This window comes from Nestor notabilis, unplaced genomic scaffold, assembly GCF_000696875.1.
Source record: "Nestor notabilis isolate BGI_N333 unplaced genomic scaffold, ASM69687v1 scaffold2746, whole genome shotgun sequence".
Taxonomy (NCBI): Eukaryota; Metazoa; Chordata; class Aves; order Psittaciformes; family Psittacidae; genus Nestor; species Nestor notabilis.
This window is the reverse complement of record NW_009932219.1, coordinates 198839-223409: the sequence shown is the minus strand read 5'-3', so window position 1 is coordinate 223409 and position 24571 is coordinate 198839. Positions and strand designations below refer to the sequence as shown.

Below are 24571 nucleotides of genomic sequence, written 5' to 3'. Positions count from 1 at the left end.
GATTTCATCCTTCTCTTCTCCGTTCTGTGAAATTTTCAACATCTTCCCCGATTTGATCTTGGCCCAGAGTAACAATTCCCCAACAGTTTAGATTTAGGGCCTGGGACTATTCACTGTAAGTGGATTGGGTTTGTCCAGCCTGTGTTTGAGCAGCCAGGCTACTTCAGTTGACCTCTCTTCTGAAGAAAAGGGTCTGGCATTGCTTGCTTTACTACTACAAACGTATCCAACTCAAACTTGGGGAAAAAAAACAAAACAAAAAACCAACTCCAACCCTGCTACAAAGATGTGTTATAATTTATAGATAAGTATTTTATTTTGTTACTGATTTCCCCAGTTTTGAAGACTTGGACGCCTGTTCAGTCCACATGGAGATAATAATCTTGGCTAGCAGTAGTAACTTCCTCTTCAGTTTTTACATTTTTGAAAATTTTCACTCATTTCTTTAATGGAAAGTCTTGCCTTCTACTTCCTAATGCAGTCTTAATGTTCTTTGTGATTCTTAAATTACTTTCCCACAATTTTCCTTCTAGTCATTATAAACACCAACCAATATTTCATCTGGGATATATACTAAGTACACACTCTGTAAACACAATATTGTTGTTATTATTCAACCTTCATCCTTCTTTCCATGTAAAGACATGCAGTTATCTTTTACATTTTCAACTCTGCAGTGGTGGTCTAGAGGTCTGTATTCTCTCAGAGTCATATTTCATCCCAACCTGCCAAGATGTCACAAGACACAACTAGAATGACATGGGTACTAACTGACCACAAGTGATCACTGTGGAGTATTTGAAGGTGATGGCACCTACTAAGTTTTACATGCTAACATCTTTGCTGACAGTTTAAGTGACAAGCTATGTAGATCTCTTCAGGAGGCAATGTGTCAATACCTTTGTCATGTGTTTTGTGTCCCCACTCTCAGTTCAGCCTTTGCTTCCGGAAATGGTTCAGTCCAAGCTGTGCATGCACATCACTTGAAAAGATATTGATGCTTTTTGTTGTAGCTAGATTATCTTCTCTGGCATACCACAGAGTTTAAGATTATCCTTTATGTAGTCATAATGATATTTTCTACAATAAATCTCAAGGGTCCCATAGTGAACATCCCCATGCTTTTTTTTCCTTTGTCCTTCGTGTTTTCCATCTGCAGAAATGTGGGTGTGGATCGAACACTTAATCTCTCCATGGTCCCTTGGTATTCTTTTTTTGGATATGAAATTTTTCATTACTACTTTGTTAGTAAGTTCATCTTCTGTACCTTACTAATTTAATTTGCACTCCTTTTATTCTTGTATAGAATACCTCTGTGATAGGTGACTATGTGTCCAACCTCATCAGTGTTATCAGCATACAAATACCTAGGAAATATGTGACTATTAATACATTTTCTGGAGAATCCTTTGAAGTGATTTTTTGGCCATTCTTAATTTCAGTCATTTACCTCTTGCTCTTACCTGCTCTTTCAATGGTCTTTGCTGTTAGGACTTCCTGGAGCTGTTAATCTGCCCTTGGGTGCAAAACATTTAAACCACAAAAAAAAGTCATTCTACTTTGGATTTTCTATTATTTTCCTTTTGTAAGGATCCATTTTTGGTCTTTTAATTTTTCTTGTCTTACCTCATCTTCAAGATCTCTGTTCCCTATACACAGTCAGTTATGTCCTGGAGTTCTCGCCAGATAATAGCAGTTTCTTTGAAGAGTGAAAATGGCAATTTTTTTGCACGATTGGGGGATTTTTTGAAATAACCTCCTTCAACAGGTGCTGAAGATTAATTCTGACTGTACATCAGAATTGTGTTTTCTGTTAGAGATGATGAAAATAAGCCTCCATTCTTCCACGACTATTCAAAGGTGGCTGGATGCTTCATATTTCTTGGGTATTTCCTTGTTGCTCATATTATACTCTTTGAATAATAATTCAAATTAATTCTTAATAAATTTGCAAGCTTCTTTTATCAAGTGCCTGTGTAATTTTTTTTGCAAGACTTATTACGGAGGCCATTAGTCCTGGAAAAGAGGGCTAGGATTGAGTGGAACAGTAACTTTTGACATTTATTACCGTGATTTGCCAAATTAGCTGAATAACAGTAAGATAAGCAATGCATCTGGACTACTGCTTGTTTGACTTTGTATTTGTCTGGCTTAGAACAACGTAACTCACAGTATTTAATTGCAGGTTCAGAATTTCTCTTTTGCTGCCAGTGTTTTCTTGATCTCTGGAAAACTGAACACAAAATAGGAAAAAACTCCTGTCTTACTGGTGAACAGATCTCTTCCATCAATGAAAGTGCTATTCATAGCCCTGAGAGTGTTGCCTCTCCAAATCTCCTTTTGTTTCCTTCTATTACTGTAATTCCAAATCTAAACTCAAATCTTAAGATAAGTTAGATCACCTATGCCACATCATGTATGGTTGGTATATACTGTTCCAGTGGCTCTGTTTTAATATCTTTACCATTTTGTTTAACACATCCAGAGCACTTAATTACTAGTCTCTGGTGCCCTATTATACTTTTATGTGGGAATAAACTTAGACACGCATGCATACATGGAACTGGCATGGTACTTTTTGTATTTCTTCATTTTGTAGTCTACTAGTCCATGGATGTTTCTAGTAAACCTTTGAGTTTAGTTCAATCATAACTCACAGTGAAATAAACTGCAATTTGGACTCCAAATTTCACTGGTTTTGCACACCAGTACGTTTTCTTCTTCAGACAAAACTTGTATCATTTATTTTTATAGCCCTTGTTTTGTCTCTTTTTTTTTTTTCGAATTGACTTTAGTGTAAAGCTTTACCTGAGAAGGAAGACATGCTAAACATGTTGTTTCTTCGGCAGCCCAGATTAAGGGGCCTACATTGCTCTTGGGCCAGAGAGTCTTTCAGTGCTATGAATGCAAAATTAGCCTATAACAATTGTACAAAACTCAGATAAGTATAAACAGTGATTGCAAGATCCTGATTCCAGTGTTAGTGTAAACTCAGAGTAGTTCTATTGGTATTTACACATTTGAAGTTTCATTCCAACTCCTGAAGCCTTGCCTGAGATGAAAACAGTATTTTTACTCTTAAGCATCAAGCAGACTGACTACTAGGAAGGAAGAGCCAGTCCTACTGAAGTAAATAGGTATTTAAGTATCTGGGCACTGATTTCATAGAATCATAGAATCGTTAGGGTTGGAAAGGACCTTAAGATCATCTAGTTCCAACCTCCCTGCCATGAGCAGGGACACCACACACTAAATTATGCCACCCAAGGCTCTGTCCATCCTGGCCTTAAACACCTCCAGGGTTGGAGCATTCACAACTTCCTTGGGCTACTTATTCCAGTACCTCACCACCCTCACTGTGAAGAACTTCTTCCCTTCAGCAGGGCCAAGAACCCCTTTTCCCAAAATAACCATGATTTTTATTGTCAGTTTTTAATCTAAAATTGATTTTAGATTTATAAAACCAGTAGCTAATATGATGACTATGGGACTGGAGAGAAATTTAATTTAACTTCAGCTTAGAAAAATCAGTTAAATTTTCAGCAAGTAAAAAGTGTAGATCATGTAGTTCTTTTCAGGTCAAGCCGCTGCTTACTCTTTTCCAGAAGGTCAACTGAAAATAGTACCCAAATAGTGAGAAATCTGTTGTTTAGGTTAACATTGACACATCATTAACTTACCAGTGAAACTCTGTGCAAGTCTGCTCACTAAAAGATAGACAGGCCTGGATTTAATTTGTCTAAATTTGATCAGCTTATTAGGCATTTAGGACGTGCGTGTGTGTGTGTTATTTTACCTCTTGGCCTCTATTTATTAGCTATAGAAGAAGATCAGAAGACTGACGCAAACTAGACCTAAAATTAGCCTAGACCCAAGTTTTCATATACTTATTTTAAAGTACTCCAGATAATTAAATATTAGTAAAGGTAAGACATGGAAGTCTACATCTGAATATCACTTGGCTGATGAGACAGTTGATAAATTGCAGCTTTCCTAGTTTTCACTAGGAACATCAGTTCTACACAAAAAAAAAGAAAAAGAATGAGGTGTGCTACTAAGAGCAATTATCACGATATAAAAAAGGTAGAGTATAATTTGCACATTATCTTCACCATCAGGTGGACTTTCACTTGTGTTCTGGGAAGTTCTTATACAACCTAGTGGATTTTCATTCTCCACGGTCTGAGCCACAGGAGAATGCACCTATGTGCAGATTCCTTCTGCCTGCTTCTGGGAGAGGGAAGAATGCCCCTAGGCGCAAAGAGGCAGACAGAGATCATAGAAGGGCCAGAAATCCTCACAGACAATTAAACTGTAACAAATGACATGTCAGATTGCATGACAGCAACTGCACAAGATGATTTCCTTTACAAATGGCAATTATCCAGGGCCCACCAGCTGAACAGTCATTAAGACTTCTTTAAGTCACAGGAACCCAGCAACATGACTATATGTCTAGTCACAGATGTCCTGATTTCTGCACTTACTCTTGAATCATGAGGCCTTCCCTTTACTCACTGTCTTAAATTAAAACAAAACCAAAATGAAATTCTTCCTTAAAATCCAATACTACTCCTTGTATGGTGTTTGAAACCACATTGTTTTATGGCAAATAGTTCACATAGTTTATGGCTACTGGTCACAATTACCATAAGCTTCTCAAATGGGATTTATCAACCATCAGAAAAGTTTTCCAAGGGATGTGGCTAGTTTTATATTTGTTGGAGGCAGACCAAGACTTAGATGTATTTTTGCTTAGGCACACTCAAGGCTGCCCGTAAGTTATTATACTTAATGAGTGAATCTGATTGAGTCTGTTATGAAGAAAGGCAGAGTAGATGACCAGAAAGACTTTTAGTTAGACTCTGCAAGTAAGAACATTGCAGAATGAGCACTGTATGCAACCAAATTTCCTCGAGGGATCAGAGAATTACTGTGCAAGTTAATCTGGGAAGCAAAGGAATGCTTCCTCAGGTACCACTAATTGGAGACTGTAAGGGATTAGTTATTAGAAACTCCTTGGGGTAAGTACCTCATTTTTCTTCTATGTTTATGTAGAGTTTGGAACAAGACACACAAGATGTGGCAAGACTAACCATTCTGGGTCAAATCAAGTCATCTTTGGTAGTGGCCAGTCGTAGCAGTCTTGGAGAAAGACGGAAGGACACATGAAATCATTCTTTCCCCAGTGATCATCTCAGTCTGCAGCAACCTGTAGGCCAAAATCTTCCGCAACCAGAAGTAGCACCATGGGCTACAGCTATTCAAGTAGACAGAACAGTATCAGGGCATACACTGGCCTTGACACCACATGGCACTCTCTGTAAATACTCATACTATGTAGCCTCCAAAATAGGATTTAATTCCCACAGCCTCTAAAATTGGGTGGCCACATTCAAGCTACTTCTTAGAAAAGATCCCTGTCATGTTAACTCCCAGATCTGCCCAGGAATTGCTTGGGCAAGTGACAGTTGATCTAGGCTTTAAATGCATTGAAGACCATTCTAACAATTTAACAGTACAGGCGACTCTCTTGCAGTGCCCTGGATCCAGAATTGTTTAATTTGCAGTAAAGACAGAATTTTTATTTTTAGCTGGTATTAGTAAAGGTATTGGCCTAACTATTATTACTAAGTCATTCTTGATAACAACGACTGCATTTACAACGACCCTAGGGTGCAAGGCCAGGAAACAGGTTTGTCTGACATATTTCCTGACTCAGATTTACACATCCACACAGCCATTTCTAGGACATCTGTAGACTGCCCGCAGGCATCCTCTAGGCCACTCATGTTTGGGCTGTCTACCAAGCTCATCTGTCTTAATGACAGGTGTCATCAAGATCCTCATGGAACTGTGAGAGGGAAATTGGATGCATGGAAGCATGGAAGCTGCTTTAAAATGTAGCATGTATATAAACAACAAGAGAAGAAAGGTGATAATTTCCCTCCTTGGGATAATTTATTTTCTGGTTCCATGTTGACATATTCACTGTGACATTGGTTTCGTGCTGTGTTCAGGTATGAATAAATTGCAACCAATTTCAGCCCCTCATGTGGTGCAAACTGTTGTTATCAAGTGAGTTGTACCACTTTCCACCCACCATGTGTGTGACTCATAATCTAAAAACAAACCACAGGTTTCAGGTTCAATATTCTCTGACTCCAAGCCAAAACCACAATGACTCCAATGAGATTTACACAAGCGATCTGTAAACCTCAGTAAAACTTTCCATGAACCTGGTCCATAAGAAGACTCATATCCAGGTGTGTTTTATGAACCTTTGAGATGCCCTGAAATCATTTGGCCCAATGCCTTACAAGATGTAGTTAAATGGACCCTGTGTGCTAGCCACTTTCTTATCTAACATATACCAAATCTAATAATTTCTTATCTAATATATACCAAATGCAAATGATTCCCTTAGCCTGAGGAGATTTTGTTCTTTCAATAATAATGCAGCAAAGTGTAATTACTTTCTAATTCTTTTGAATTTAATCCAGGGCATCATATTATCCAGCCATATTATTGAGCATGTGCAACGATACTTGTGAACATGATGCTTCTGATTATTCATTTACCAACAGTACAAAGAATAGCAGAATCCTACCCTCTCCTGGAAAAACTGTGAATTATCATTAAGGACTTTCAGAAGAAATCACTGTTTCTACAAAGAATTTTTGCAGAAAATGCTGGTTTTGTTGTGGTTTTATTTATTTATTTTTTTTAATAGAGAAATCTGGTTCCAAATGCAGATTTCGGAGTTTTTACCAATAATGGGAGAGGAAAAGAGAAGATGTTTTGCATTTTCACCATTTGGTTCTTGCGTTTGGGTCCCAAACAAGAATCCAAAGAATTCTGATGCAACTCTAGCAATGTCTAATTCTCCTTCAGATTGTATCTTTTCTGAAATAATTCATTTAACATCAGGGAAGCTACTTCTACTGTATAGAAGTAAACAGTGATCCAGCTTTCAGATTTGTACTTTGCAAACTGAGAGTGAAATCCTGGATTCAATAATAAGAAAGCTCTTCAATTAAACTAGGCTTTTCAGCTAAATATGTTTCTCTTTATGCCCTGAGCTTCTGGAGTCCATAGCCTCTATCCATAGTGCTCAACAAAGCACAATGCACAAATATTCACACTAAAGGACACCTGGGTAAGACCATGGAACAATGCCATATAGATCTCTGAGCTCAGTCTAGAAGCAGTAGGATTTATATATTCAGTCTCAGTTCCTACAGCTAGTTGGAGCACATCTATGTTGTGCTTACCTCTTTCCTCCCACAGTTCCCAGCTGGAATAACTTTTTATCCATGATGTTTGTGTTTCCCATATAGAAAGAGTAAGTTTTTAGAATTCTATGTCAATAGAATAAGCTCAAACTCATGAACCATATCCTTCCCACTGACTCAGTCACCACAAGGCTAATCGAAAGAAACAAATGCTTAGCATTTTTCAAAACTCGACAATTTTTAATCTAATCTTGCCCTCAGAAAGATGAAGGCAGGTGCTTGGGGTGGGGTGGATGTTAGTCTGACTCATGATTTTCAAATGCTGATATCGTATGGACCGGATTTAATGAACCCATTGCCAAGCCGGCAGGTGGTGGACTCTGATTTAAATTTAAATGCATTACAGCATGTCAGAAGGTGGAAAATATCTGCAGCCAAAACTTCCTAAGAAATGCTCTCTTCTGTGTTGAAATTTGCACCCTTAAAAGCAATTTTCTGTTTCGCTGGCTGATTCACAACTGAGACAAGTCTGCTGACTGCATTTTGAGCTGACAGGGTGCATGAGTAGCGAAAAGGCCATCAAAAGTTTGCACATGAAGTCAGTGTGACGTGGGGACCTCCCCAGCTCAGTCCAGCAGTCAGTGGAAGTCATCAGGAAGCCTTCCACAGTCTTCATCAGGAACCAGCTCATCTTCCACAGGGGCAGCAACCATGGCATCTCTCACACGATCCTAGAAGCCTGTCTTCTGAACTGAACCAGGCTGTGAACCAGTTCTTACCCTTTTTGTCCTCTTCACCTTTTTCACAAAAACTTTTCTGCTTTCTTCATGCCTTTTTTTATAGTTTTCCTTCTTTTCGTCTTCCTTCCCTTTTTCCCATGTGGCATATCTCTTGTGCTGCTACCCAAATAATTTCCAATGGCCACTGAACTTCTGATTGTAATATTTCTCATGGACTGCTGAAAGACATGCTCATCCAGACAATTTCCAGGGTCAAACTTAGAACACCTTCTTCATGCATATGCAAGGTGTCACACACAGGGGAAAAAGCATCTATGAGTACTCCAGGAAAATCTGCCAGCAGTGCAATAGCTAAACTTGATCTTTGCCTGTGGTTGACTGAGAAAGCAGCACAGTGCATTTATTCCTCTATCTTTCACATGTTTTACTTGGCTATTTGAGTGGCCTGATTTCCAGATCACAACTCCCAAAGATATCGGTTTTCATGCAGCTTTACACAGTGATTTAAACAGAAAACTGGACAGTTCATGTCTGAAAAGTTCTAGAAGATGTTGATGGTTTCAGAAGTGTTGGTATGACAAATCATCTTACATTGCTGCATTTCAGCATCTGGAGCAAGGAACCGTCCCATATTCCCATGATGTAAGCATCAAATAAAGGTAGCAGTGTGCAATTTATGTTTAGCAGATTGCCTGCTATTGCAGGAACCTGAGATACCGGCATCCTTGCTGCTTCCTGCATGTGGATTTTGGGACTTGATATTTGATTTGGTGTGTACAAGACCATGTGAGTTTTGATTTGCTGTGGGAGATGGTAGGGATGGTGTGTACTCCTTTCTGGAGTACTCATTTGGATGCTACAGTTTGCAGAGGATTAGATCCATTTCTATGCAATAGTTCCCTTGAGTTCAGTATTACCTCTTGTTCTGTATTCCCTCTGATGTATTGGGGAGAGCCTCCTGGCCCATGCTGAAGTTAGAGAAAGTGAGGTCAAGTAATGCACTTTCCTACACCTTCCTCCTTTTCTTCCACTAATTTGCTAATATATGTGTGGGCATGGAGTGGTAACACCCCATGATTCACCTTCTGACCAACAGATTAGCATAGTTTTAAAACCACTCCCCAGAAGAAATGTTCTCTAATTCCTTCAGTGCAAAAAGGGAAGGGAAAATAGATTCTTTGCATGAAAAAATACAAACTGTTGTTAAAAGAGATACCCCAGTTCCAAGCCTGGATCCCCCTGGACTGAAAGTCGTACAACTACAAAATAAAAGTGCTGTTTGCACTCCAAAAATTGTAAATCTAAAGGAAAGATAAATGGGAACAGATGAAAGAGCACAAGGAAATGAGGCAGTGAGTCAGCGTGATAGGCAATGAACTCAGCCCGTTAGGCTTTTCTTCAACATGTCTGCTACAAGCTTTTCCTGTTTCTCCCTTGCGCCTCTGCACTTCTTTGTAAGGTGGATTAGCTTATGGACTTGTGATCTCAAACGTGTCTTGCATTATTTCCCCATTCTGTCTTTCTCTCTAACTCTCAGATATCTTTGGTTGGCTGGTAGCCAGCAGAGTTAAAAAAAAAAAAAGAAAAACCAAGCAGCTATTTCCTACATTTTACCTTCATCAAAATTCACCTTCTGAGATGGGTAAGGTTTAAGAAAGTTCTTTCTTCTCTGGGAAGAGCCAGAGGATAGCGTGTTCTCCACAACAAGCAACAGATTCCTTATTTTAGAGATGTTATTTTTGTCTTTTGTCTGTTTAGGTGTTGGTGACATATTATTATTAATTGTGTTGCAGTAGCACCTAGAGGTCCTTGCTGAGATCACAGGCCCTTTGTGGTAGCCACTGTAACATTCATAGAGACAGTCCATCCTCCAATGGATAGCACCCAAACTGGAAAAAAAAGACATAGTTCAGAAGAGAGGATGTTCTTTCATTTACACCTTGTCCATGGTGGCCTCCCCAGTGGGGCTTAGGGTAGTGGCTATGAAACATTTTTCTTGGAAAGAGCATTCAACTTTGTTGAACCACCCCCTACATGACATATCTCACCGTGATAGAGAATTCCTGTGGTATGAGATAATGAAGTATGCAAGTAAACGCAAGTTTTGCTGTTTTGAAAAAACATAATTTTTTTGTCAGAAGTGCAAAGACTTTAATGAAACCTGAAGACATAGCTAACATTGCCTTGACAGAGTCTGTGCATATAGGGTTAATGGACAGCAAATTGCTATTTTTTTTTTCAGATGGCAGCACCTGTGATCTTTAAGAGACCACAATGATTTGTCCACCAGAAGTTGACTGATACAAGCAAAAATACTTCAACAGAGCAAGTATTTTCTGCTTTTCGGTCCAGAACTTCACTCACAGCCTCCATAATTCTCTTGATTTCTGATCCAGGGTCCATTGAGATCAGCAAGTTTCTCTCCACTGGTTACAGTGGGATTTGGATCAGGTTTTACAGTAAGATTGAGAAACTTAATTTCATTTTCAGGGATTATGCAATAAAACTAACATGAGACTATTTCAGCCCACAGAGTGCAAACTGCTAGAAATTGTTCCCTGTGAATTTTGCTTAGTGGATTTTGTCTCTGGACATCAAGCGCCTTGAAGGTTAGCAACCCTTCTCATGAGTTTGTATATGGAGTAATTTCATTGAGAGAACTCAAAAGAGGGCTTAAATGGGGCTTGAGCAATCCAAAGGAACTCCTTCCTAACCCTCCAAAGACCTTCATCATAAGCTGTTTATTTTCTTCCATTTTATTCCACTTATCATGCTTTAGAATATTGCTGAACTTACCATGATTTAGGATTCAGCTTGCAAATGAAGACAATTTTCTAACCGTCTCTATATAATTATACTAGATGTTTCCTGCTTAGCTTTCAGGTGGTATTTATCTAGTATCCTGCCTGCCATTCTCAGGCACGTATTAAATACCCTAGAACACCTCAAATTGCTCTAGGTATCTATATTTAGACAATTGTATTGAGATGACTGACTAGACAGTGAAAGAGGCGGGCATGTCCAATAGGGATGTACCATGTGTATCAGGTGGTTTTCCTCAGTTCCATTGACCTCTCCCCAGAAATACTGATTGCTGTCCACCAATGTCCAAGAAACCTAGACTGTAAAAGATGACTTAAAATTAAGTGTGATGAGTTAATGGAGAAATAATAGAGCAGGGCATTCCTCTCTCCATCAAAACTCCTTCAGGTGATCACCAGATTAGAAGTATTCACAATCAGTTGCCTTCATTTTTTGCAGTTAAATTGGACTGGGTTGTAATACTGTTTTCTTGTAATATGGTATCCTGGCATGGGTACTCAAGAACCCTGCTATGGCAGCCTGAGGGAAGTGGGGAATCTGTTTACTAGAGGGATTTCCTTACAGGCTACTGCTAGGAAGAGATAACGACATCTCTGAGATGTTAGAAGAAATCTGTGCTCACCAAACAGTAGACACCATATAATTTCACTGAGGCATCTTCTGATCTATCCCCCACATTAAAAGAGAGCACCAAATATCTTCAGGTTTTTTTGCTGCTTTAAAATGAAACACATCCCGATGACATTTATTTTTCTCCACTGATTGTGACAGCTAAAGCAGATAAGAAAAGAACATCTACCTTCTATTCTTTCAGTTCCACCACATTTTTCCTCTAGCTATATGAACATAACAACCACCTCTCCTACAACAAATCACAGAGTCACACTATTGCTGAGATTGGAGGAGACCTCTGGCAATCATCTCCTTAAAGAAATCCCATTCCAAAGACAATTACATCAGGTTGTTCAGGTGTCCAGCTGGGTTTTTATTATCTCCAAGGATGGAGACTCCACAACATATCTGAGCAACCTGTTCCAGCATTTGGCCACCATCACAGTGAAAAAATCCCACATTTTCTTATGTTGAAATGGTACTACCTGTATAAATAAGTTTTAAAATAATCCAACCCAGGAAAGGTCGGAGAACAACGGTCTCTAAAGTCCTGACTTTTCACCAACTGCAAGAAAATTTAAAGGACTCTTTAAAATAATTTAATATTTACTGCAGTGATAGTCTCCCTATCTATATATATTGTGCTGACATGTTCTAATACTGACTTTACTTATATTGGGATTATGCCACATTCGATACCATACAGCTGAAGTTAATTATGACTGTATTCCTAAAACAGCAATTAACAGCAGCAACTCATTGAAATAATGTGGTCTTTGAGAAGAAGGACAGACCTGGGACCCTGGAGTCTGATATTCAATATTCAGCTTAGATGATGCCTCCTGATAACTACTGAGTGGTCATGTCTGATGGCATTAATCTGCCTTATCTTAGATGTCTACATCTCTCCTAATCATTCCAAGGTGCTTTTATGACAAGCAAGAAAGAAGCATCTCCAGAGCATGATTTATCTCACAGTAGAAGAGATGTCCTGTGCAGGGTACAAGAATTGCCCTTTCTACATGGACTATGCAGCCTTGGTTGACTAGTTCATTCCTACACAAGTAACTTGTAAATGTCCAAAATTCTGAGGCAAAATCAAGCTATTATTTTTGTATAAATTTTGTATTATATTTGTTTTCAACACTTACAGAAGGATACTTGTTCCTTGGTTTTCACAATTTATGCAGGAGAGATGATGACAATGAAGCATCAATGAAGCATTATGATGTGCTGTTGTCCCAGATTTAGAATTTCTACAGTTATTAATTCAAAGAGATTAAGCTTGCAAGATACTACAGATAAAAACTATGTTATAGGTATAAACACTGCTAAAGAGCTGATGATGCCAGAAATACTACATGACATACTCTTTATTTTAAGTCACATAACGCAAGTGTATTCCATATGAACAGATTTGGTTTGTGCAGCATACATAAATTCAGTAACTCAGCTGGCTCAGCTCCACTGATTCCTGAAGCTGTGTCATTGGCACCATCTATTTTCTACACACACAACGCAGTGGTGATGAGTGTGATTGAAGCATCTATACACAGACACAGTACCATGTGAGGAAATGTCCTGGGCAAAAAATAGATTTCACTGAAAATTGTCCTTTACAAATAGGAATAGTTCCTAAACTTAGTAGTGGTTTAAAGACAGATTGTTTTACATTAGGGTCAGAAAGGATTTCATGTTTGGTTTTATTCCTTGTCTCCCTCTTTATCCTTTTCTCTTTCTCCTTTTTTACCCTCTTTTTCTTTTTTTTTTTTTTCCCTTCTTGTATTAGGGCAGGGCAATAGATCTCCCTAAATGAATAAAAAAACAAACAACAACAACAACAAAGTGAAGAAGGAAAAGGAATATACAAAAGGTGGCAAAAACTTTCTCAAAATATTTCATTTATTAAATTATGGCCTTTCTATAAACTTTTTAAGTGAGATAGAAAGATGTTTCCTTTAGAAATACATGGACCAGAAGTGGATTTATTGGCAACATTTACCTCTAAAGGAGCAGGAATCTGTCTTGTGATGCGAACTACCTAGACAAAGCTTGGACCTCTCTTCCATCTTGCTGCTGCAATATCTTAATTTGAAAGTCTGAAGTTCAGCTTTAGAGAGCAAAGCCTCTCTTACTGTGGACTTTTATAGCAACAAACCTAATGGGCCTCAGGTTGCAAGTGTTATAATGCAAAGACTAAAAGAAAAATAATGGGAAGATGATGAGATTTTAGTGTATTTCCACTAAAAAGTTGCTGCCATATGCTTTACAGTAAGAAAAATTACCAGAAGTGTTTAACTGGATCTTGAGTGTGGTTCTATCCGTCTCTGTCTTGTTCTTTCACCCTCCACAAGTTTACCTTCTTCTTCCTTGCACAAGATCCAACACTATTATCTTAGTACTTCTTAAAGCCCTGGTGGTACTAACTAACTCTAAATGCATTTCACAAAATGAGGGCTTGGGCTCTGAGGGAGGCCTGATTCTTCATTCCTTTGCTGTAGCAATATTTAGAGTATGAGGTCCACCCTTCATGCACTGTTATGCCAGGCATGTGTGGCGCTGCAGAACTGTCATCGCAGCTGCTGTGATATTTGTTCTCTTCCATACTTGGTTGCTAGCTAAAGGACTGATGATTAACTGACACAGTGAGGTCAGGGTGCATCTTACAGGCAGGATAGTGTTTAGTCCACCACTGGTGCTAGAAAGCATCTTGATAACCCATTGTGTGGTCACTTGCTATTGGTGAGTTCCCATATGTTTTAGAGATGTTCTCCTGATGTAGCAGGCTGAGGAAGAAGGGACATCCTAGCTGGATTGTGGAGGTCCCTGACAGGTCAAAGCTGCTGGGTGTTCATAGAATCATAGAATCATAGAATAGTTAGGGTTGGAAAGGACCTTAAGAGTCCTGTCAGGCAGCAAGTGAGCCTTCTCATCATTTTAGAAGCCATCAAGTATTTTACTTGAGAACTTAACTTCAGTCTTTCAAATTAAGAAGTTGCAGCAGCAAGATGGAAGAAGGATCCAGGCTTTGTCTAGCCAGTTCACATCACAAGACAGTCCTTCTCCTTTAAAGGACTAAACTTTGCATTTGGGTAAAAGTGACTCTCTGCCATGTCTAGCCCTGCTCCCTGTTACTAGCTGCAGCTGACATGAAGGACAGGATGTGTAATCCAGAAACAGGTCATGCAGTGAAGAGGCAGCGTCTAACCCTTTAGAATGGAGGTTCCTTCACAGGTACTTCCTGCTTTGAGGGACCATGTCCCACATTGTCCTGTATTAAGACAATACATGAAGTAATATTTGAGACAGTATTTGAGATAATATTAGGGGAAGTCACAGTTCTTGTCCCTTCCTGAGCACAGAAAGAAAGGGAATTAATGGTCAACTTGAAATGTAGCATTTACCAGGTAAAAATCACTGTCCCATATGCTAATTAGAAGAATTAATTGTATTTTTTGCAAGGGAAACTGAAAATCCTCTAGTTCCATTCCCTTCCTCACTATCTCACTGATTATACCTGAATCTTTCTCAAGATGTAAAACCTTGTAAAAAAATGAAACAGTTCTCCCTTAGGCAATATCTCCCACCCTTCTTGGGAGATCTTCTTCAATCTCTTTATCTTCCCTATCTTAGATGATCTGATTAAAACATAGCAGAGCTTCTCTGTCAATGCAAGAAAACTGCAAGAAAACCTGCAAACAGGCTTTGGTAGACCCTGAAGTTCTCCAGAACCAAGTTTATTTTATTTTAGGTGACAACTAACTGTCAGTTGATTTTGGGCTTGGGAATCTACCTCTGCTCTGTCAGCTCATGATGATCCACTTGCTCTTCTCTTTCTAGATCGACAGCATGCAGGCTCTACTTCACTGCCCCAATGTGCTGGTGTGTGTCGGCCGGGAGCCATTTAAACCTGTATTGATGGAGAATTTGAGGAAACACTCAGTGGAGAAGCTGCCCAACCTGGTTCCCCGTTCCAACAGCAACAATGTCAATGAAAACAATGAAAGTAAGAAAAACTCTGGGGCATATTGCACAGTCATCTCCAGGCCTGTGTCCCACAACATGCAGATTACAGGCACCTATTGTACTGCCTCCATGCGCAGATTTCATGTGGAAAATGTGCTTCCCTCTCTCTGCCTCCCAGGCCTTTCTATCCTCCCCTTCTTTTTCTCTGATTTCCTTCTAGGATTTCCTCCCTACACCCTCCAGTCTTTCTTTTACATGCCACCCGTGTCTGGCTGACTTCCCTTCCTCTTTCATATCTCTGTGTCTCCTTTTCCTTCCAGAACTCCCTCCTTTCCTGTGTCTGCCTCTGAGACTCCCCAAACTCTTGAGATTTCCCACGAATCCTCTATCCCCTTGTCTGTCTGTCATATAATGCTTCCACTTCTGCATTTGCCTGCACCAGGATAAGAAGATGCCCTTTTTTTGTCAGCAGGAGACTCAGTTTCTCCTGCAGGTTACAGCCACAGTGTAGCTCTTTGGGAACATGTTTTTATGGAAAGGCTATGTTCAGGAAGGAGTACGTTATGGATTATTCAGGGTGATATTTCTTAGGCACTTCTTCATGAGTTATCTAAGGTCGCAGGTAATCAAATCAACTACCCTCAGTAGCCTATGAAAAGAAACTTCCCATTTCCAAAGGGCAATTAATCTCATCTATACTAGAGATTTGTTTTAGGATGAAATGAAGCATGCTCTGAAGGTGCACCTGTTTCTCTCCATTGTCAATACCAGGAGCCAGGAAATGCTCGCTCATGTTTTGACAGCTAGTTGTAGGAACTTAAGAACAGAGGCAATCCACAATCTCTGAGACATAAAAAATTGGAGGGAGCAGTGTGAATAAGCTGAAGCTTTGTCCATCTAGAGGCTGAGCAAATATATCAGCTCAAATGCATAAGGATGGTTAGATAAGAGTCATTTCGTGTGTTATTGATCTTAGTTAGTGTGCTTTCTGTTCTAAAATGCCCTCCATTTAGCTGCATATCCATATGCCTAGATATATAAAAGTAAACTTTGAATAAACATATATTAGAAACAAGATAGATGCATATCTTGCAAGAGAGCATGATTACAATGTACTCTGCTTGAAATTAAGGGTCTAGGACCTCAATAAATCTATTCAGGTCACTGCACTGGGCCATAGAGATATGCTTTGGATTACAATTCTTAAAATTCCCTTACTGTCACTGAGTTCTTCTATAACTGCCACTGGTTTTCTTTGTAACTATCAATCATCAGCTTATGATTCCTTTGCCATTTGTTCTTTATGTTTTAATAAACATTATAGTTATTTACAGTGGAACACCCTTACAGGGTCTGAGTGCTGCTCTGGTCTACATGGCCATATCTGTGTTTCTTGGCATGTGAGTGGAGAAGTAGATGATGCACAAGAAATGTGTGATACTTGCCCTCTTGCTAAGGAAGAGAGTGACTTCTCCACATATTTTTCACTAACTGCATAAGAAAGATGAAAACTTGCACAGTTAAATAAAAGGATATTTGCAACATGATGGAACAGAGAAACTCTGAGACTAAAACTCTCTCTGTATAAACATTTTTCTTCTTGGCATGCACTTAATACAACAAAAAAAGGTGTTTGTGTTTCAATTTAGATAAAAAAATTAAATTCAGGTATAGAAGATTTTAATGCAGATTATTAATTCAAAACTTACTTAACATTTATGGCCATCACTTAGTCAAAGCCAAATTTTTAAATTCTGAAAACTGCTATAGGCTTAGCTTTAATAGAATAATATCAGTATTAATTAGTTTGAGGATTTGATCTATATATTTTGTGTCATCCTTATGTGAGTTAACAATTGTCTCCATCTTTTCTTCACTTATTTCAAACTCCAGTGGACTTTGGACTGAAAGCCAAAAAAAGTGTTATCCATCCACGGACAGCATCAAGCAATAGGTCAATGAGATTTTCTTTATCATCAGAAAAATCATATCCTAATGGTCTTGCTGCCTCACCAGACAACAGTGTACCTTTCTCAAACAGTTGTTCGCATCCAAAACCTGGGGACCTGGTCCATTCCTTGGTCAACGATGACATAGAAAAACGGGTACATGTGAACAAGGATGGTAGCTTGTCCGTTGAGATGAAAGTCCGCTTCCGCTTGCTGAATGATGAGACTTTGCAGTGGTCCACCCAGATCAAAAAGTCCAATCTGATGAACCAGATGCCTTGCGAAGAGTCAGGAGTAGAGGAGGACAATGGAGTACACTCCATACAGAAGATGAACCCAGAAGCCAGCTCAGAGGCAGATGAGTCATTATATCCCTGTGATATTGATTCTTACATGTCAAAACTTGAGGAATCGGAATGTGATGAGGCTCATTGTCATAGCTGTGGAAAGAAACACCAAGACTATGACATCTGGAAAAACCCCATGCACACATCCCAGAGAGGAGAGCCCAGTGTACGAAGCACCTGGCACACACGATCATCATGCTCCAGCACGTCTTCCCGGAGGAGGGTAATTCACAAAAAAATGGCTTCTGTGGATAGCCTCCGCACCACATCCAGTGAGGAATTCTCTGAGCACATTGTGCAGGAGTCCTCATCCTACTCAGAGACTATAGAGAATAGAGTAGCATATCGATCCATTAAAAAGTGTATGTGTCGAAGTGATTTGTCTACAGGTGCTTCCAATGGCGAAGACCAGCAAGAACACACTCGGACAAGCACGAGCAATAGTCAGAGACCTTCATCCTTGGGTTTAATGTCACATTCAAGCTGTGAAAACAACCTGGATACTCAAGAAACCCCTGAAGACCATGAGGCCAGCAAAACCAATTCACAAAATGAAGATGAAAGTTGTTTTGAAGTCTCCTCTGTGAAGTGCTTAAAGGATGATGTGGAAGACATTGAAAGCAGCAGAGCTGGGAGTGGCATGTCAAGGTCATCTCTGCAGTCCAGAAAAAGCAAGAAGAATGTATGTGCGGAAACAAGTAGCATGGGTAGGAGCATGTCCTCCTCAAGCCTTCAGAAGGCAAATCAAGAAGATAACACTAGATCCTCCACTCCTGCTGACAGTGTGCACAGCAAGTCTAGTAACTGTACCACGCCAAGAGCAAAGATTGAACAGGATGACCATTCTGATGACAATGCAGTGGTGTCCTCTTTCTCCAGTGAGTCCAGCCCTAAGAAAGAGGCTGAAGAGGCTGAAGCAGAACAAGAAGAAAATGAAATCAATGAAGTCAGCTCAGTGTCAGCAAAAACAAAGCCCAGTCAATCAGTTAGAGATGAAAGCAGTGAAGGTGAACGATGCTCTACACAAGGAACCCCTCATTCCAGAGCTAGTGACAGGAACAGCAAGAGAAGTGACAGTGATGAGGTCATTCTGTGCAATGCTTCTTGCTCCTCCAGAGGATCCAAAAAGAGCAAACACAGCCATATTCATTTGGATGCACGGTCTGAAATGTCTGTGTCTTCACTTGAATCTACTCTGAATAAAAAGAAGAATTCCCTCCATGCAGATGATCTGAGATCATGCAGCAGGACATCTAATTACTCCAAAAGCTCATGTGAAATCAAAAAGAAGTCTATTGGAGACCCCATGTCTCATAAGTCAGGATCTTTTCATTCAAACATTTCATCTGTTAGTGAAAGAGAGGCAACTGCTGGTTTTACAGAGAAGAAAAGCTTGAAAAGTACCACCAATGGCTACAGTGAGTCTTCAAAAGGCTCAAAGAAGAGAAGCCATAGGGAAGAAAATAGCAAATCATCATCTGTCTGCTCAAGTGTTTCAAGCCCTAATGGAAAAGCTGGAGAGGGTCATTCCAAGATTAATTCAGAGGCCCCTTCTTCAAGACAGGCAAGTATGAGTGAGAGTGTATGTTCAAAAGTTGACCATTCAGCTGAGACTGGCATTAAGAATGGAAATACTGCAAGTGCCTCTTCAAGAGTCTCATCAAAGTCAGAAATAAAAGATAAATGCTTGTTAACACATATAGCCCAGGAAAGTGATGATAGGTGTTCACAATCAAACATATCTAAATATTCAAAATCAAGGCAGATAAAAACTGGAAATCTTCGTGTGGAGATGTCAAACTCCAGCCAAGCATCACTGCCTGACACTATGTCAGTATGCAGTATGCACTGCCCTGCCCCACCAAAAGGGAAGCCGAACAGCAAAAAAATTCGTTCAACCATGTTCAAGAACTCCTCCATTAGCAGCATAGGTACTGAGTCAGTGATGACCCCACGAAAAGAGCAGAAAGAAATTATTGATTCCTCCAAAGCAACTTCCTATGGGTCTAAATCAGCTGCAATTGAAATAAATGACCAGAAGAGTAAAGAGATTGATGGTTCTTGCAATAAAAAAGTGGAAGAAGATTTAGAAGGCATGGACATGGAAGAGGAAGGGAGTGAATTAGTGCCATCTAATCTACCAAATACATCTCCAGAAGAGGTTGTGCAAGAATGGCTAAGTAAAATCCCTTCAGAGACATTGCTTATGAAATATGAAATGGAGGATAATGTAGAAGAAGAATGTATGGAGGCAACCACTGAGGTATCATACTGCTCAAATGCTGAGGAAATCTCAGAGGATGAAAAAGCTGAGAAAAAGAATATGGAGGAGGTTGAAAATGAGCCAAAGGAAGAAGTGGGAAAAGAGGCAGCAGAAGTTACAGCTATTAATGAAGAAGCTGAAGAATGTGTGAATCAGGAACAAATCTCTGAGGTTGTGTCCGAAGCTGCCAAAGCTGACCAGGCAGAACGCAGCCAGTCAGGTACATCCCAACAAAATAGCAACAGAAGAGACCTGCCAACCACTGTCCAGACTTCAGTCCAGATCATGAAGGCCTTGCTTAGTTCAAAACATGAAACAAAATTTGACCGATCAAACAGTTTGCCTGAAGTGTCCCCTACTATGGGGAGGAAGCTGAGTAACTCTGCCAGCATTCTGATTACTTGTCTTGCCAGTCTCCAGCTCCTCGATGAAGAGTCAGAAGGTCCATCAGATAAATCAAAATGTTTGAATAAGTCAAGGTATATGGAGCTGCTAAATGTTTTTCAAGCCCTGTGGTTTGGATGCATACCTGAAAAAAGAGGCCCAAGTTCAGGTCAAGCAGTATGTGAGCAGGCAAAGACAGCCTCTGGGTTTAAAACCCCCAAATCTGTGGATTATGATTTCACTCCGATGTCCTCCTCTGGGGTTGATGTTAACAGTGGTTCTGGTGGCTCAGTGGAAGAACATACAGCTGGTGGCAGGGACTGCACTTCGATGGCACAGAAAACTGCTGAGTTCAAATCAGCTGGACAAGTGGAAAATTTAGAGACTGGTGCTGAACTGATTGAGGCTGAGGAGCAAAGTAAAAAGGAAGAGCAGTCATCCCGAACTTCAACAGCCTGCTCAAAACCAAAAGCTGAGGAAAAAGCACAGTCTACTGGAGAGAACTCTCTAATTCAACAGGCAGAAGAGAATAAGGAGGATCAGTGCAGTAACTGCGAACATGGTCAGGAGGAAGAGGGAGAAAATGAAGACAAAGAAAACAGCAAATTAACTGAAAATAGAGAACAAGAAGAAGCTGCAGTTGTAAACTATGAACTCCCAAAAGAAAATCTTGAAGAGGAAGCTGATCAGCCAGCCGCTAGTGACAATACAAACATTAATGATGCTGACTGTGAAACAGAGCTGAAAGCTGATTTGGAAGAGCAGCTTGAGAAAGAGTCTTCAAATGGCCCAGAGCCCAAAGTTGATACAGTCACCAGTGTGGGTACATCCTTTGTTCAGCAAAACTCAATGGATCCAGACCCAGTCTGGGTCCTGAAACTACTTAAGAAAATCGAGAAGGAGTTCATGGCTCACTATGTCAGTGCCATGAATGAGTTCAAAGTCAGATGGAACCTGCAGGACAACCAGCAAATGGATGAAATGATATTGGAACTGAAGGAGGAAGTGAGTAAAAGGATACAAAAAAGCATAGAGAAGGAGCTGAGAAAGATCAAAACCAGAGCAGGAAAGAAGCTGCCAAGACCTCCAGATGAACCACTCAAACGTGAGTCAACACTCCAAACTGAGCAGAGGAGACGGCGATTGCAAACTATGCATAAAAAGTCACACTTCAGTGACAAGAATGGAAACCAGACTAGGCTAGAGGATGCATCAGACTTATCTTTTGATGTAGGTAAAGATACAGCATTTAGTGAAGCTTTTGAGGCCAGTATTAGTAAACAAACAAGCGAGGAGGAATACTGCCCATGTGACTCTTGTGTGAGGAAACAAATGGCTTCCAAACCCACAAGAAATCCAGTGGTGGCCGCCAATGCCCCAGTCATGAAAGCATTTGATTTACAGCAAATCCTGAGGTTAAAGAAAAATTATAATGAGGAAGCCTGTGTCTCAGAAGCAGCCCAAGAAATCAAAACAATTCCCAGTAGTTCTGTGGAAGAAGCAGCAGAAAATGGCAATCCAAATGAGGAGAATGATGAGGGTGAAATGGAAGTGGAGGGCAATGAAGAAAAGGAGCCAGAATTAAACAAAGTGGACAACTCAGTGTTGAATGAAGGTGGAGAAGGGTCTGAAATATCAGAAAATCAAAACTGTGAGGTGGAGAATGAAATTAAAGATGAAGAAATCAATGAAGAAGAAAATGAAGAAGCAGAAGAAGTGGGGGAAGAAACAGAAGAGAGAGGAGAAGGAGAGGAAGCAAAAGAGGAGAAGGAAGAGGAAGAAGAAATAATGAATGTAGAAGAAGAAGAGGAAACAAAAGAAGAGGAGGGGGGAGAAACAAAAGAGAAAGAAGATGAGGATTTAAAGGAGGAAGGAGCAGAGGAAACAATGGAGGAAGAGGAAATAAATGAGGAGAAAGAGAAGGAGGAGGAGGGAGGGGTGAAGGAGGAGGAAGAAGAAACAAATGAGGAGGGGGAGGAAGTGCGGGAGGAAGTGCAGGAGGAAGAGGAAGAAACAAAAGAAGAAGAGGAAGACATGAAGGAGAAGGAAGAAGCAAAAGAGGAGGAAGAAGAAACAAATGAGGAGGGGGAGGAAGTGCGGGAGGAAGTGCAGGAGGAAGAGGAAGAAACAAAAGAAGAAGAGGAAGACATGAAGGAGAAGGAAGAAGCAAAAGAGGAGGAAGAAGAAACAAATGAGGAGGGGGAGGAAGTGCGGGAGGAAGTGCAGGAGGAAGAGGAAGAAACAAAAGAAGAAGAGGAAGACATGAAGGAGAAGGAAGAAGCAAAAGAGGAGGAAGAAGAAACAAATGAGGAGGGGGAGGAAGTGCGGGAGGAAGTGCAGGAGGAAGAGGAAGAAACAAAAGAAGAAGAGGAAGACATGAAGGAGAAGGAAGAAGCAAAAGAGGAGGAAGAAGAAACAAATGAGGAGGGGGAGGAAGTGCGGGAGGAAGTGCAGGAGGAAGAGGAAGAAACAAAAGAAGAAGAGGAAGACATGAAGGAGAAGGAAGAAGCAAAAGAGGAGGAAGAAGAAACAAATGAGGAGGGGGAGGAAGTGCGGGAGGAAGTGCAGGAGGAAGCGGAAGAAACAAAAGAAGAGGAAGACATGAAGGAGGAGGAAGACGCAAAAGAGGAGGAAGAGGAAGAAACAAAGGAGGGAGAGGAAGTGCAGGAGGAAGCGGAAGAAACGAAAGAAGAGGAGGAAGACATGAAGGAGGAGGAAGACGCAAAAGAGGAGGAAGAGGAAGAAACAAAGGAGGGAGAGGAAGTGCAGGAGGAAGCGGAAGAAACGAAAGAAGAGGAGGAAGACATGAAGGAGGAGGAAGACGCAAAAGAGGAGGAAGAGGAAGAAACAAAAGAGGAGGAGGAGGAAGAAGCAAGAGAGGAGAAAGAGGAAGAAGAGGAAGAAGTAACCAAGGAGTATGAGGAAGCAAAAGATGAGGAAGAAGCAAAACAAGAGAAGCAGGAAGTGGGAGAAGAGATAGAAAATGCCAAAGAGGAGGAGGAGGAAGAAGCAAAGGAAGAGGAAGAGGAAGAGGAAGTTAATGGGGAAGAGGAAGAACAAGGCGAAACTCAAAATGAAGAACAGGAAGCTGAAGCCGACAGTAAAGCTGAAGAAGAGGATGAGGACATTGGGGCTGATGATGAGGAAGAGACATTTGAATGCAGAGGAGATGCTGATGGCTCTGGAACCGTCAACAGTCCTGAAGAAGAAGCTGCAGAAGGAAGTGAAAAAGATGAGCAGCATGAGGCTGAAGCAGTGGAAGGCACAAATCCAGAATCAGATGAGGTGTGTTCAGCTAAAGAGGAAAACAACAGTGAAGGACGTGACAAATATGAAGACAACATTGAGAAACCTACTAGTGATGACCCTGACAAGGCACAAGAAAAACATGAAGTCAAAGGTAGCAAGGTTTCTGAGAGAGTCTTAAAGGCCAAAGATAGAAAAAGCAGTAAAAGGCTACGGACTCTGGACAAAGCAGCTGCCTTTTCTTGTTATTCTTCTGTAGGAAACTTCTCACAGCAATCTCAGAAGGGGTCTGATGATGAAGGTGAAGAAGAATGCACAGATGGCTATAACTCCATGAGCAATCATCCCAATGGAGAAATGCAAAGTGATGAGAGCAGCAGACCCTCACAGATGTATCCTGACAGTGAGGAAGAAGAAGAGGACAAAGCATCTTCATGCACTGATCCTTTGGAAGATGAGGAGCAGGCAGAGGCTGACGGTACAGATTCAAAGGAGGTTGAACATACTGATAAAGTTCAGACTTCTAAGAAGAAAGAAGGCTCTAATGAGATTGGCCAGGATGACCTGGACTTCTAGAACTGCTTATTAAAACCTGCTTTTTTCTTTCTTCCTTTTCTTCTTTTTTTAAAGTATATTTTCATTGCATGTTACAGTATCTCCAGTGAGTTGAGCCATCATAATTGGCTTTTCTTCTGAGTTACATGAGGTAGACTTGATCTTGAATCCTGTGAGTAATTTTGCAATTACCTGTCCTCATTTCTAGAGGGCTACTAAACTCTTTAAGATGTAGTGGTTTTGATAGAAAAGTGGTCTGGGGAAAGGGAAGGCTGTTTCATTTGTGATACCTTCTTGTGCCCACTCTTTAAGCCGTGCTGTTTGCTGCTTGAGTGATCTGTGGCTCTGCTGGGCATCATCTCTGAGTGACTTCAGGATGCCTTTTGTTTGTTGCATGCCATTTTCCTGGAAAGATTGCCAATCCATAGAAACAAGACAAAATCTGGATTCA

At 40.4% G+C, this 24571-nt stretch overlaps 1 protein-coding gene across 1 annotated transcript in view; it reads left to right on the top strand.

The window, feature by feature from the left end:
* RP1L1 (retinitis pigmentosa 1-like 1) overlaps positions 1 to 24141 on the top strand; it is a 26717-nt gene extending 2576 nt beyond the window's left edge. The window contains exons 2-5 of the mRNA XM_010016255.1: positions 15251 to 15416; positions 17270 to 20881; positions 20984 to 21975; positions 23404 to 24141. Of these exons, the coding sequence (XP_010014557.1) occupies positions 15251 to 15416; positions 17270 to 20881; positions 20984 to 21975; positions 23404 to 24141 (5508 nt within the window). The remainder of the gene's footprint in view (positions 1 to 15250; positions 15417 to 17269; positions 20882 to 20983; positions 21976 to 23403) is intronic.
* Positions 24142 to 24571: the final 430 nt, after the last annotated feature.